At 32.5% G+C, this 16387-nt stretch overlaps 1 protein-coding gene across 1 annotated transcript; it reads left to right on the top strand.

Moving 5' to 3' along the window:
• The first annotated feature begins 4582 nt into the window (after positions 1–4582).
• LOC107892078 (DNA-directed RNA polymerase III subunit RPC3) lies at positions 4583–11650 on the top strand. Its single transcript, XM_016817061.2, has 14 exons — positions 4583–4892; positions 5042–5189; positions 5434–5552; positions 5800–5887; positions 6062–6201; positions 6603–6755; positions 6831–6938; positions 7660–7771; positions 8376–8519; positions 8605–8642; positions 8730–8822; positions 10399–10482; positions 10925–11071; positions 11201–11650. Exons 1-14 carry the CDS (start codon positions 4824–4826, stop codon positions 11309–11311), a joined length of 1554 nt encoding a protein of 517 aa, XP_016672550.1. The 5' UTR covers positions 4583–4823; the 3' UTR covers positions 11312–11650.
• The last annotated feature ends 4737 nt before the right edge of the window (positions 11651–16387 follow it).

Genomic DNA, 16387 nt, shown 5'->3' with positions numbered 1-16387 from the left:
TTCATTTTTCATAATTTTTCTAAAATTTTTCATTTTATTCAATTTAGCCCCTAAAATCAGAACAAGTATAACTTTCACATTTAAGCTTCAATTTTCATTTCAATTTCAATTATATCCTTCTATAATCTCCTATAAGCATAATTTATAGAAATTTCACATTATTTTTAACATGTTCATAATTTATTCCTTATACTTAAAACTAATAAAATTTCTTTTACAAATTAATCTTTAATTACATCTAAGCTTTCAAGCGAGCCATTAAACATCAAAAACTTCCAATTTCATCAATTAAAACTTTTAAAACTTTTAACTGTTTCAAAAATGAAGGTACAAGTTAATTAGATTAAGCTACAATGATCTCAAAAACATAAAATTACTAAAAATAGGCTTAGAATGGACTTACATGCAAGGACACAAGTGCAACCAAATTTAGAGCTTCCAAAATGGTGATTTTATGCTTTTCTATTCGGAGGAAGACTAATTGAGGAAGATGATATCCATCTTTTAATGTTTAATAAACGTACATATTATTTTAATATAACTTTAACATATAAAATAAGTAAAAATCAAGCCTTAATCGTCCATACTATAATATTATGGTCTAAATACCATAAAAGGCCTCACACTTTTACTATTTAAACCATTTAACTAATAAAACTCAATAGTAAATAACTTTTACGATTTTTACTATTTAGTCCTTGTACCTTAATTAACCAATCAAACATCAAAATTCTTGGACCAAACTTTAATATAACACTCTAATAAACTTGCAAATATTAAATAAATAATGTTTACATATTCAATCATTGGAATTTTGGTCCTAAAACCACTATTTCTAATACCACTAAAAACGGGTTGTTTGGCTTGTCGTCAAATGTAGTAGTAATTTTAATCTATTTCCAAAATTCAATTTTAATATTTAATATTGCGTTTTTGGTATTTAGTATTTAGGTAGTAAAATTTAATAAAATAAGTGTTTTAAACATATTTTGTGAGTGTAGTGACCTCTTAGGCTAACACATGCCTTAGGTAGTGCTAATGTGTTGAATTGAGTGTGTAGAATGATGAATTATAAGCTCAATGGATGTAGGAGCAAGGGACAAGTGATGCACAAGCTTCCCAAGCCGTCAAAGCATGGAACGAACCAAAGAAGGCAAAAAATACTTGTCGTGTCACTACATAGGCCTTGCATGGTGCGACACAGCCCTAACATGGTGCCCAAGTACTTCAAGGCTATTTTTGTTCTCACAATCAACTTTTTGTGAAGACCTAGGACATGCCAAAGTCCTAATTCAGGTTGCCAGCACTCCTATAAATAAAACCTTAGGGGTTTGATATAACTAAGTCATTTTAAACCCATCCAAAAACTCTAGTAGTTTAGTAGTAGGATTAGACTAAGTTTCCTTTCAGTTTTCATAAACTCTTTGTTCTTTCCTCTTGGAATCGATTTTGATGTAAGAGTTCTTTTATTTAGTCGAAGTATTTCATTTTATTTGCTTTCACAAGCGACGACTCAAGTTATTCTAATCAAGAGATTATCTACTCTATTCTTCAATCAACATCGAATCAAGATTAGTTTAATCTCTTTTCTCTTTCAATTTATTTGTGTTATTTACATGTTTAATTTAATTGAGTTAGAGATTATGAATACCATGAGTGGTTAAATCCCTTAGGGGATATTAACGAGTGGATGAGGACGTAATTAATGGTGGATTTAGGGTTTCTCGATAGGATTAGTTGGTTTAAATTACGAGTTCCTAACCCTAGGCTTGACAACCCTAGGAAGTGATCATAGGTTAAACGAGATCGGAAGATAAGTTTCACTGAGTAAAACGTAATTTATCTAGGTTGAGAAAGTGAGGTAGAGAGATCAGTGAGTTTTAACCAATTAATTAATCAGTTAGAGGCAGAGAGGTAATAATTAGTTAGTTAATAGCTAATCCACCCTTAAACCCTAATCCAAAATTAATTACAACCCTTAAAAAGAGTTAATCTTCTTAATTGGTTTTATCTATTTAGTCATTTTGATTATTTTATTGTTTATTTATTTTCATTATTTAATTTCTAATCATCATCTATTTTATGATTTGTCATAATATATGATTTAATTATTACTATTTAAACTTATTATTGTAAAGAGGTTTTCAATAGGTTTATTTCATCCTCCTTTGGGTACGATCCTCGAAATACTTCACTGTGCTCCATTGTACACGAATACTTTATTACAATTTGACCAGTATACTTGCGGACACTGCCGATTTAATTTTATATATTTAGTGTGATATTTATACTATAAACGATAACACATTTATAGGCGATCATTGTTACAACAACATTGTTCTAAATACAAACACAAGTATTGAATCAAAACTCTCTAAAGAAAAATGATTCTTAAACAAACTCTCACTTTTGTCAAATAAGTGAATTGATAACAACCCTATTATCCCATATGTGTCGGCCTACTTTGACACTTGTTGGGTCACTTAAGGCTAACATATGTATTTTGGATACTTAATTAATTTTAGTTAATAAATCAAAATTAATTCCCAATTAAGTAATGTACAAAAGCCTTATTTTAATCATATTAAAGTCATGATGACTTCATCATATTAAAATGCACGTGAACTTTATTTAATTCATTGTACTCCATTACAAAAATTAGATAACATAATCTTTTAATTTAGCTCCACTTCAGAATCATGATTTAATTCAATTAAATGGATATTAGAAGTGACTAAATTAACCCTAAATCAATATAATCATTAAACCGAGAAAACACCTATTAATCCAATAAGTAAATGCAGTGGATCATTTCTCATTGTTCGATTGTTTATAACTCCATACAAGTATTCATGTTAAACGCAATCTGTTGGCGAGTTGTGTTGAACTAATAAAGAGATTGATTGGACCTAAATAATTAGGACTTAAATTAATTTGTACTTAATTTTCGACTTTTCGTTTATTAATCACAAATTAATTAGTCATTGAGTCATTCCACTAAACTACCATGACTAAACTCCCTATTATATACCATTACAAAAGCTTTATTTTTTAAACTTTAGTCTAATGACCTTGTCATATGTATGTTACCCTTATAAGATAACCATGGTCTCTTTAGGTTAAATCAATTCACCTAATTCGATATACTTTTATCTCTTGGTCACCATTGTATCTTTCGCAATGAAAATGATCATTATTCAAATTAGTAAAGATAAAATCATTTGTCCCAAATGAATGACTTCTGACAAGTGATCGTGTGTAAGGTGATCGAGTAAGCTCACCATATCATATATTATCATTAAGGCAAGACTTGTGAAGTATGTAATTTAAATTATAGAATTAGTGTGGCTTGTACATAAGTAATGGAAGTTCTAACTAGTTAGCAAATGGGCACAAAGTTGTATAATGATTAAGTGAAAATGTTTTGAAGTTGTTGAGATTACTTGCTAGTGATTGATCATGGTTGAGCATTTGACAATTATAATGAGATTTTGAAGTGTGTTAAGGTCTAAGAATGAATGAGATTGATTGAAAATGTTTAAGGAACGTGTTTATATGTTTTATGGTGATTTCAGGCTTATTTTAGGCTCTCTTACACCTAGGTACCGATATTGGAGGAACTTGTATATGTACAACATCAACATAATGTTAAAAATGAATAACATCAACGACAAAATATTGATACATTGGGAGAGGTATTGGTGCCTCTACTTTGTTTTGCTTATATTTAGTTGTTTTTGCACTGAAAGGGTCCCAAATGACCTCTGAATACAACCAGATAATAGAGTGGACTTAGAAATGATTCAAAAAATCTTAAATGGCCCTAAATAGGTCTATAAGGTGTGTGAAATCTTGAATCACAAGTTTGGTACTTATGTGAAGTGTATGGCTCAAAATGCAACATTCTTTACTCGAGTTTAGATTGGGGCTAGGGTTTAGGGCGTTACAATTGACTCTTTTTGCAAGGCTAATAGCCAAATTTAGCTAAAAAAAAACAAGGGTCAATTGAAAAAATATAAATGTTGAGGGTTAAATTTTTCATATGCATTTAAAAACAACAAAAAATGAGTTAATTAAACTAGACATCTCTAAAAGCAACCTTCATTCTAAATTGGTCCCCAAACTTCATAATGTTCAAATTACATCCCTAAACTTTCGATGTTATATCAATAAGGTTTTTCTATTATTAAAACCATTAATTTAACCGTTAAATAATACGTTTATTCTTATGTGGCATAATTTAAAATGAAAATTTTAAAGAAAAGTAGAATGATACCACACAACTTTTAAAAATTAAAACTAAAAATAAAGTAAAATCGAAAAAGAAGAGTGAGCGATAAAGTTTTTGTAAATTTTTTGATAACTTCAAAATCAATATTTTTACAATATCTATTTTTACAATACTCGTTTTTCTTTAAATTTTCCATTTTAAAATATGTTACATAAGTTTGATATCTCATTTAACAGTTAAATTAACGATTTTTATAATGAAATAACATTATTGATATAATATTGATAGTTTAGGGACATAATTAAAAATTTTAAAGTTTAAAGACTAATTTAAAAGGAAGGTTATAGTTTCGAGATGCTTAATGTAATTAACTAAAAAAAATTAAGCATAAGGAAACTGTCGGATTATTGCCGATGAACTCTCAAATTGCAATTAAATCGTCCACCACTAAACTATAAACCCTTTTTATAATTGTTTTTAAACTGCATATTTTTCTAAATTACGTAAAACCCTAATAAATTTAAATTCTTTCATATTTTAATCTTCCTCCGGCAATAAAGCATCAAACAAAGAAACCGCACAAGTGCGAGCAATGGTGACTCAGTACGGCATCAAATACGCCGTCAATCTAATCACCGCTCACTTTGGTGATCTCGTCGCCGTAAATAAATCTAACTCTCTCTTCAACATTCAATTTATACCTACAATTATTATATATATTTATTTATTCATGCGATTTTATAAAAATTTCTGATGACGACGATGATAGTGATAGTATAAGGTTTGATTTTGTTGTTTTGCTTTGTTCAGAAAGTTTGTGAGTGTCTTCTCCGAAGAGGACCGCTAACTCTACAAGCGATAGTCCGGTCCACGGAGCTCACTTCTTCTCAAGTCAAGAACAGCTTACTTGTTTTGATTCAACACAATTGCGTTCAAGCTTTTATTCTCGATCAAACTGGTTCTTACTTTCTTATTCCTTTCAATTTTATACTTCCTTCTCTTCTTAATTATTTATTCTCCGCTTGGCTGCTAAGAATGTGGGGGAAAGGAGGGTTTAGGTTTAGGGTTTAGTTCCCTTGGTCTGGATTTGGGGGCAATGGGAGTGCGAATGGTTTTGGATCTCAAATTGATTTGAATTTGGCGATCTTCTGCCTTTGCTTTTTATTTTGACTGTTTAAATTAATTCGCAATGGAACATGCAGGTGAGCATGGCGATGGAGCAAAACAGAGCACTCAGTACATAGCATTGTTCGATAACATAATTCAGCGTTGGAGATTTCCCAAGTTCTTGACTATGGTCTCCAAGAAACTTGATAAACAAGTAAACTCATCATTACTACTAACATTGTAAAATTAAGACTAAATCTCTGTTTAATTGGAACAGCTGCTGTGTTTTCTTTTAAAACTTTATTAACCAGAACCGGAATAGCAAAATTAAGATTAACAGTCTCTTTAGTTGGCTGTTTTGTAGAAAACAGCAGACAAATAGCAAAAGCATAAACTAAATGGAGCCTAAATAAATATGGATTCTTTAAAACTTTATTAAATTTTGTGCATTGGCTTTGTAGTGTGTTGAACTTCTTGAGGGTTTGCTTCAGCATGGAAGGCTTACCCTCAAACAAATGTTTGATCGAGCAAAATCGGGTCAAAATGAAGGCAAGTCTTTCAGAATTCCATGTTTACTTTCTGTTTCTTGGATATGCTCTAAAGTTTCTCTTTTGGTTAAAAGGAACTAGAGATTGATTAGATACTGCATCTGAGTTAAGTGATTGATATACCTGTAATTGAAGTATTTAATCTCCATTTAATAGATTTTTATATATTTTCCAGGAGATGATGTTGTACAAGAAGCCTTTGTTAAGTTACTTAATGCTCATTTTATTGAACGATGCCCTGCCTCTGAACCAGTTCTCACTAACCCAACTAAAGAAGAAGAAGCTGCAAGGAAGCGAGCTGCTAAGTCTGGCAAGGTATTTGTTGATTCATGTCTAATTAGTTGGATTGCTTTCATGCAAAATTACTAAGCCAAATGTTTTTTTCCGGTGATTGAAACATCATTAGAGGATTGGTATTGGAAGCAAAGTCTATTGCGGCACAGTCTTGCCCTTCAGGATTGTTATTGAAACGTACTTAGGGAACACTAATTCATATTTTAATTTTCTGTTATGTCAATGTGAGTTTCTGAAGAGCTGTTGTCAAATGAACTAGGCAGGCATAACATAGTATAGATGAACCTTTTCAATTGCAGTCATCTATTGCAGCAATTCATATTCTACTTACTGTTAATGGCCTCCTGATATCAACTTGTGTATCTTTTAAATTTTATCCTGAATAAACATGACAGTTGAGTTTCTTTGATATATCCTTGCAGATACTTGAAGTGCAAGAAACATTAGAGCAACGTGTTGTGGAAGCTGCCATGCCTACTGAAGCCTTAAGATTTTTGTTTGCAACAGAAACTGAACCTACTGCTGACGGAGGAAAGGATAAGAGCAATTCCTCTAGTGTGACACCTGGCGAGAAGGTTGGCATAAGACATATCATTTTAAGTGACTAGACTCATCCATATGCTAATTTGAAATTTCCCCATCTTTTATAGCGCAAGCATGATGCTATAGAGTCAAAGGCAGAATCTGGGGCTACAGATGAACAAGTGGTTCTTTGGCGTGCTAATATTGATGAGTTTATACGGCATCTTAGGCATAAGGTCAGTTTACCTTTTGTCATTTGAATTATTCTTTGCATATGTCAAGAATTTTTTTATTTTTTTCATTTGAGGAATACTATGCTCCATGATAATTATGTATAATCCTAATGTAACTTATGAAGTTGTGATATTCTACCAGCATTGCCATACTCCAGAGGATCATGCTGTTGGGAATTTTCAGCATTAAAGTCTTAGGGTTTTTTGACCGTTTCAAAATTTTTTGGGGGAAAATCATCTTTAGATGAGTAGACTGTGTCCCCATATAAAAATCTCTGACAATATGTTCAAAAAAATTCACTGAAAAAAAGGATGTCACATATAGATGACCTGACTTTTAGAGATCTCAGTCTATCTAAAGTTTGTAAACTAGCATGCCATTTCCTTTTGCTGGGCAAAAACTTTATTAAAAAATGCCCTTCCTTATTTTCTTTAGTCTTCTCTTTCTTTTATTTTCTTTTTTTTTTTAATTTCTTTTTTCATGTACTCCTTGGTAAAAAAAATTCAGAGTGGTGAATAACAGAAGTAACGACTTCAAGGGTCCAGTGAACTGTCCCTTCAAAGGCTTTTTCCCCTCTATTTCTTTGATTACTCTACTGGCCAAAAGTGTTTCCTTACAAATTACAGAGCTAATGGGCTTAGATGCTTGATGAAACCTTGCTTGTACTTCAGTAATCCTTGCTTCTTGTTGTTGAATGGATGTCAAGTTGTGTGTAATTTCTAGGCTTGCATTGAGAATGTGAGGGCGCGCTTCGATGATGGAGCTGTTATTGTCTTTGGTGCAATGCTGGAAGCAACTAGAAGTGCAGAGAAGAAAGTTAAAACAGAGAATTCAGGTCAGATAATCTTAGATATGGTTGCTAACTATCTTTGAACACCTACAATTATGTATGTATTTTGCTTCCAGAATCATATTCAGATATATTTTTTATTTTCTGTAATGCAAACATGGATCTAATACATTATCACTTCAAGAATTGGGGTTATTCTGCCTTTTACAGAAATTATAACTTGCAAAGTCCTAGGTTCTTTTCCTTAATGAACTTTAAAAAAGTACTGCATGTCCACAGAGTGTCTTTAAAGTAATATTAACCATGTTTCTCCAACTCTTCATTTTCTCTGATTACCTCTGTCCTATGCATATCAGGACATGGATGCAGGGACATGACTCTCCAAGGATTCTCCAAATACATAGAAATGCTTATAAAGAAATGAACATGCCCGTGTCTAAAACATACCCATATTCAAATGTATCCTACCTGACACACGCTTTAGTTCGAGTAACAGATCTTAATTAATATGTGAAAAAGAGGTCCTAGATGCTTTGCTGTAAACAATATTTTAGCTCAAGGATAAAAACAAGAGGGTGGGGGTGATGGCTTTGGCTCATGCCACTTTGTTAATTATTGCTTCTATTATTGATAAAACTGCATTTTACAGTTCCAGTGTCACTCAGTTCCATTTACGAAGAGGTGATAAAGAGTGAAGAAGGTCGTAATATAACCTTTGATCGTGTTAGAGCCTCCCTTGTTCAGTTGAGTTGCCCACCCTTTGTAAAAGCAGCAAATGAGTCGTACAGTGTTGGTTCGTATGCCATTTTTCTCAGTCTATCTTTGTTTTGGCTGATTAATTTGTTTTATATTTCTGGTGACACGTTTTTTTTTTACAGATTTCAAGAAAATAATTGAACTAGCTCAGCATGAGGAGGTATTTCTGATTTCTGTGTTGGTTAAAATATTCAAGTTGCTCATGCTCCTCTCAGCCTGATGACCTTTAAAATATCTTATATTGCAGGTGGAATCTATTGTGTTGAAAAGATATGGAAGGGATGCATATAGAATGTTCCGGCTACTATCGAACAGTGGTCACCTACTTGAAACCGATAAGGTAACAATCCTTTAACAGAGATAACACTGTATACTTTTGCCATTGCCATTTGATATAAATAGTAGTGGTTTTAAGAATGTTTCTGAAATCTTTTACTGCCCCGGAATTGTTCATTTTAGGGTTGTAAACGAGCTGGCTTTGAACAAATAGAACAGACCTATGTGTTTGTTCATGAATGTATAATAAAACATGTTTGGTTAAGTTAAATGAATTTGTTGATGAACATAGTTGTGAAGGATATGTTTAGGGATGAGTAAAACTTGATTTGATTCGAAAAACATTTCTAATTTGAGTTAATTGAATCGAGTTATTCGAGTCAACTCGAATAAGTAATTCGAGTTTTGAGTTTGAGTCGAGTTGAATTTTCCAATTCGAATAACAAATTGGTGTAAATACCCCTTTGGTCCCTATCAGTTATGAAAATGAGCAAATTGGTCTCACTCAATCAAAATTTCAAAATAATTTTTATAATTCAAAATATAGATAAAAATTCCAAAATTTATATTTTTTAAAAAAAATTATAAAAAATTCTAAAGAATATATAATGAAATTTAAATATTTAAAAAAATTAAAATAATAATTTCAAGGATCTAAATAAGTTAATTAATGATTCAAGTTTATCATACTAAAGTATCTTAATTTTTTTTCTTATTTTGCTTTGAAAAAGTTTCCAAATTTATGTGCTTTAAACATGGAATTATTTATTTAATTTTTTAATTTAACTCGAACAATTTTACTTGATTTGACTCGATTTAGTTTTCATTTAACTCAATTTGAAAAAAAATCATTTAACTCATCAACTCGATTAACTCAAAATTTTTTCACTCAATTCGACCGAATGCTCACCCCTACATATGTTTCTGAACAACAAGCATATCTAAGAAAAATTTAAAGAAACAAGTTAAGAGTTTATAAGATATATATATATATGCTAGTAGCAATAGCAAATTATCAATTAAAAATTAAAGATGAAAACTAAATTAAGAAATCCAACATCAAAACTGCATGCATCTAACTACAACACTTCGGTTGTTAATTCCAACAAAATTTGAAACGCATAACCTAAGAGCAAAACTAAGTACTTAAAAATTAAACTTTTATTTACCTTTACATGTTGAGAATAAATAGCCTTCAAAGTAATATCTTCTTTACTCTATATGAGAAATTAGTATTAGATGAATAACTTCAAAATTTTAAATTGAATAAGAATACCCTACTGTTTTCTTGCTACTGACTACAAAAGACCTGCAAACATTCATTATGACTAGATAGCAGTGATGGTCTGAAAGAGTGAAATATTGCTATTGCTGGTGGCTACTGGCTGGGCTGGGCTGAGATGGGATGAAAGTTGATTAGTAGAGTTTTGACTCGGAAGGGGAAAGAAAAAAAAAATCAGGGTCTGAGTTAGAACATTGTTGTGTTCAAAATCATTTTGTTTAGCTTGAGAAATGAATACAGAAAAAAAAATACATACCAGTCTATTCATTAATTGTTTCTATTATCCAAAAAAAAAGTCTTTGTTGAACACCATTTTCAATTACAGCCCTATTTGTTTCCTTATAGTTTCATGTTGTAGGTTGCAGATGCCACATTTGTTGAAAAGAAGGAGACGCCAATAATTCTTTATAAACTGTGGAAGGATGATTATTTGCAATTGGAGGTACAATTCTTTTGTCTTCCCATGAGTAAACATATTGAACTGTATATATTTCTGACTAGCTGTTGCTACATGTTGCTTTAAAGTGATTATATTGGATTCATTTAAAATTAAGTTTGTTTTTTGAATGGATAAATATGATAATACTTATTTTTCTGAAATTCAAAACTAATTATCAGGGTGATGTATGGTGTGTGTAATCAGATATTTAAGCACTATGTTTTCTACAAATAGATGTTTATCTTGGGCAATGCCGTATAGTGTATGAGTAATTTGTTGGTAATAAAGAAATTATGTTGCTAATTGTGGAACGGAAGTGTCCTTTTACATTATCAGTCGGCTATGCGCTTATAATGATTGTGATGTGCTTTTGCCATATGGAGTGGACAATGTTTTAAATAGTCCAAGGTTGTTTATAACGATTGTGCTTATATTCTGCCTGCAGAAATTACAGATAGGAGTTAAACAAACACCGTTCCAGTTGTGGAAGGTGAACAAGAGCACTCTGAAGGTGCATGTTCTAGATGAGATGTTCCATGCTGCCTTTAATTTGAGCCAACGAGTGGCATTCGAGTTGGAACAGGAAAAGGAGGTTTGTTATGCTTAAACAATTCGTCTCGATACAGATTCTTGAATCCCTTTGCCATTTGCAGAGTCTTTTTTTCCAGCAGAAGAATTCTATGTATCTCATACTAATAATATGGTGTGGTGAATTTTTCAGCTTTCCAATGTCCTGCAAGATAAGCGTGTTAACCGACTAAGAAAACGCTTCCTCTTGGAATCATCACAGATGAAGCTTGATGATGCCATCATGCTTTTCCATGACTTCTGACAGAGCCATACCATTTCCTGGGGTAAGGGAGGGATGTGGTGTTCCACCATAGGAATTCCAAGTGGGGTTGCAAGAATGTCCTACAATATTTACTTATTTGATTGAGTCCACTCAACTGTTGGAAGTCGTTCTGCAATGGTTTATACATAAATATATATCATAATCCATGTTTATCCAATAGAGATTACATTGGTTTTGCATTGCTGTAACACTAGTAAATGAAAATGGGGATTGATGGGGCAAAATCACAAAAAGAGAAGAAATCTACAATAGTAAGTGGCTTCTTCCTAAGTTGTAATCCAAGTTTCAAAAACTGTAGTAATCTTTCATGGCCTCCAACAGGACTCATTGCAATTTTTTTGCTTCACGTCATATTGACTTGGTTTGCCTACTACTTAGATATGACTCCTTTGTTATCCCATATTAAACTGGTTCACAATATAGCTACCACGAAGTCGTCCATCATTCATCTTCCACACTGTTGATTTTTCTACACAATCTTCATTTTGCAGATCCACCACAGCTGGGTCTGTCTCCGCTATCATCTGTTTGTATAAATCTAAAACAAGCTTCATGTCTGAAAAAACACATACTGGATGTAGTGTATGTAGTATCACTATATACATTTCAAATTGTTCACTAAGCTTGAGTGTAAGCATATCAAATATCGAGAATCATATTTATCTCCGGTTCGTAATTCATGATCAGAGCAATGACGGTAAGATGTTCAATTGCCTTGCCAGAAATTTGTCGACAAAATCAGCTCATATTCAGCCAATGGAAAGTAGGATGCAAACTAAAAACTAGTAAGAATATACACCTACTGCCACACTAGGAACTTATTACTTTTATCATACGGAACTCGCTATTTTTAATTTCTTGTAGTTTCTGAAGTCAGGTGTCCCAAGAACCTACGTTGAAAAAATGGCAAAAGGAATGAACAAATCTGTGATTGATTCTTTTTTTCAGCTTACTCATCACTTTGACAAAAAACTATATAACAAGCTATAGAGTTGACTGCATGAAGTACAACGAACAAAGAATAGTTTCAATATAATCCACCACATTTAATATCTTGAAATTAAGATACCACAAGGGTGAAAATGTGCTTGTTGCTTATCAGTTGTGTTATTGTTCTAAGCTACAAAAATTAGTTTCATAATGCTCCACCACATTTACCACTTTCATACATTATGAAACAAAAAATTATTGGTAAAAGTACCATAGAGGAACCAGTATTAAGAGATAGATTGTATTTTGTCCCTTTAACTTAAAAAATGGACAAATTATTTCTTGTAGATTAGATCAAAGAGTAAATTAATCTTTTCTGTTACAATTTTATCTATTTATATTATTAAAAATTGACATGCTTGACAAAATAACCTGTCAATGGCACGTTGCGTGCCACGTGTACCTCATGATGACGTATAGGGACCAGTTTTTAACTATAGAAATGGATGGATGAAATTTTTAACGAAAAACCAGTTTGCTCTCTAATCTAACCTATATGGACTAATTTGCTCATTTTTTAAGTAAATGAGACAAAATACAATCTAACCCATATTATAGGGGCCTCATGGTATTTTTACCAAAAAAGTCATCATATGAGGATAGAAACTAAACTAAGAATCAATAGTTGAGGTCTACAAATTGATCCTGGAACAGAAACAAGTCATCAGTATGGAAAAATAGCAATCCTTGTTGCTATCAAGGAACATTTGAACATTTTGCATATGCCCAAAAATACACACTATCGGTTACTTGTTTCATTTGGCTTAACTTGAGAACCTTCCATGCTATAATAAGGACTTCTTAGGTGTTTATATACAATGGACCCAGTTATTAGTCATGGTCCTGTTGTATCATCTTTTATATTAGCATCTAAAATATAAGCATGATTTGACTCTTCAACAGACACCATTTAGAATCCCATTGTGTGGTTTTTAACTGTTACATTTTCATACAATCAAGCAAAACTCCTAAAATCACTATGTTTATCCATGGAAACCCAGTTTGCTCGCCCAAAATAGATTGAACCGTAAAAGAAAAAAAAAACACTATGAAAATCCGCTGAAAACACTCAAAACTATAATTAAATTCCAAAAAGAAACCAACCAAACGTACCCAAAACCCGAAATAGAAGAAGCAAATGAAAGAAGAAAATGGGATAAACGGTAAAAGGATAATAAAGTGAAGGTATTAAACCTGAATAAAATGGGATCGAAGCTGTCGTAGAGGAAGACAGAGATTGAAGTAGGAATCATCATTGCAAGAGACAGCAAGCTTTCTCTTATTGTTTTTGGTATCTTTTACGTGAGTGTCGCTTCGTGGGTCATTTTTCGCTACTTCCATTGTTTACTAGAAATACTGTTTTTCTTTCTACCAAGTACTGATACATAGCCTTTATTTAAGGGGGATTTTTTTTTGAAAGGCTATATAAGTTTTGACGTTTTGTGTTACGGGCGGGTTGTATTTTTTTTTAATGTAACGACACATGTCCTCCTTCGATAAAATAAAATTCAACCCCAATATACAACAATTATTAAATTTAAAAATTAACTTAATAAAAAAATTCAAATCCTAATTTTTTCATGTATATTAGGCATAATTTGTAATTTTATCTTTGAAGTATATTTATTTTTTCACTTTGATACTATTTTTTTTGTCCAAATCCCGTACCTAAAGTATAATTTTATCATGGTTTTTAGCTAAAAAATTAGCTGCAATTTAAAAAAGAAAAAAAAAACAACCAATTATAACATACCATGTGTCTTTAACTTTTCATTACATTAAATAAGTTCATTAAATTTTTTTATTAAAAATGACTTAAATAAAAATAAAAACTAAAATTTTAAATTCTATCTTTCTCCCACGTTTCTTTCTTTTCTTCCTCCGTCTTCTTATCCAACGCCATATTTCATTCTCTTTTATTTTCTCTGTCAGACTTAAACTAAAGAAAAATGTTATGGGGTAAAACCGAAAATAAGAAGAAATTAAACGAAGGATGTAATAGTGCATGGCACATTAATGAAAACGAGGCGTTTTAGGGGAGCAACCGTTAGTAACCAATTTTTAATTTGTTTTCCATTTCTTTCTCTCCTTTTTATTTTGTTGTAAAGTGGAAGTTATGGAGTTGGTTATACACGAAAATTTTCCTCTCTTTATCTCATTCTCTCTCTCTTGATTTTCTCTTCCTTTCTTAGCTTTCAACACTTCTAAATCAATGTGCATCAGAGGTATCAGAGCTTCAACGATCTTCTATGCCAGGGGATGGGGTCACTACGCAGTTGCAAAAGGATATGATTTTTTGCACCAAGAGATGATTAAGATTCAAGGAGAAGTAAAGGGATTTTAGTAGGGGCTCCCCCAGGTTTCCTCCTAAGGAGCCGTTGGAGGTTCCTCAACCTTCTTTTATGGCTAGCAATGCAAGTTTGCCTCGATCCAACCTTGGAATGTCTTAGGAGCGATCATACAAACTTGATTGCCAAAGATTTGATGGATTTGACTTTAGATGATGGTAGTTAAAACTCGAAAAGTATTTTGAGGCAGAGTGGATCTGTGCATCTGTGAACATTCTTTAGCACAATCGCAGAAGAAAAATATAACAAGAACATATCAAAACGACCTTTTTGCATGGAAAAAAGGTTTCCTTTTCCAAGATGCCCCCTTTATGGGCTATTCTAAAGCCATCTCATCTGTAGTGGAGAAACACGAGTGACAAATCTTCAGCCTCCACCCTAATGACGTCCTCACTAAGGTAGTTAAAGAATTTTATGCACATTTAACCTCTCTTGAAAATGCTTTCATCTATGTGCGCGATGTCTCGATGTTATTCGATGAAGACTGAATCAATGCGCAATATGGGTTACCTGAAGAACTTGATGAACACTCTAAATTTGTCAAGACAATGACAACTGAAGGACTCAACCAAGTTTTGATAGATTTATGTGTAGAATGAATGACATGGACAGTTTCTTGAAATGATTACTACACTATCGACTTTGTAACTTTGAAGCCTCAATGTAGGGTATGGTATCATTTCCTTAAATCTTTTCTTAGCCTTTCTACGCACAACTCTACTATTTCCAAGGAACGTATATTGTTGTTGCATTTGATTATGACTGGAAGAAAGATAAATGTTGAAAAAAATCATTTGTAGAGAAGTCTATCGCTGTGCACAAAAGAATGCCGTACCTTAAATTTTCTGTCGCTCATTACGGCACTATGTCAAAGAGTAAAGGTTCCTACTCATGCAAATGAAGACAAAATCCCCAATAAAGGAGCCATAACCAAGTAAATTGCCCTGAGATTTTCAGGGGAGGAAATGCCAAAGCATCCTGGCTCTACATCCACAGCTTCTCCACCTATGACTACTGATGCTGCCCCATCAACATCTCACAGTGACTTTGAGTAGAAAGTGATTGATGTTCTTCAGATGTTGCAATAACAATTTTGGATGATGGAAAAACAACAACCGGGGATAGTCATTGATCTTGGCCGAGCTCAAGAAGAAATGACTCTATTTTAGGGATATGTCTAATGACGGGACAAAGCCATTAAGAAATCTCTTCAAAAGAAATTTTCCCGACCTATGCCTACATTCCCTATTTTCCCTAAAGAATTGTTGTTGGAGCTAGAAGAAGAAGAAGAAGAAGATGATGATGATGATGATGATGATGAAGCCACTGTAGAGATGAAGAACACAAAAAAAGAGCGAGAGGAGGAGAAAATTAAATTCGTGCGTATTGTATCTGATAAGGATGAAGCTGATATGACTCAAACTTCTACACTTGCTACAATTGCCACTACACCGAAATCCACTACACCTATGACTGAGTAAGAGCATGCGGTTCATCAAATGATTGATAATCTCACAAAATCATATATATACTGATGATGATGAGGTGCCAATTAAACAGCTAAAAAGGAAGCGCTATAAGCAATCTGTTGGGAAATTAGTTTAAGATGATGCTGGTGAAGTGGAAAGGAAGCAGCCTACAAATGCGCTGCCAGAAAATCAACCCAACCCAGTTAGAGTAACCCAAATTCCTTCCAAGCTTTTGTTTTTATTTTCGT

This window comes from Gossypium hirsutum, chromosome D09, assembly GCF_007990345.1.
Source record: "Gossypium hirsutum isolate 1008001.06 chromosome D09, Gossypium_hirsutum_v2.1, whole genome shotgun sequence".
Classification (NCBI taxonomy): Eukaryota; Viridiplantae; Streptophyta; class Magnoliopsida; order Malvales; family Malvaceae; genus Gossypium; species Gossypium hirsutum.
Note: the sequence above shows the minus strand (reverse complement) of the source record. Positions and strands in the feature narration are given on the sequence as shown.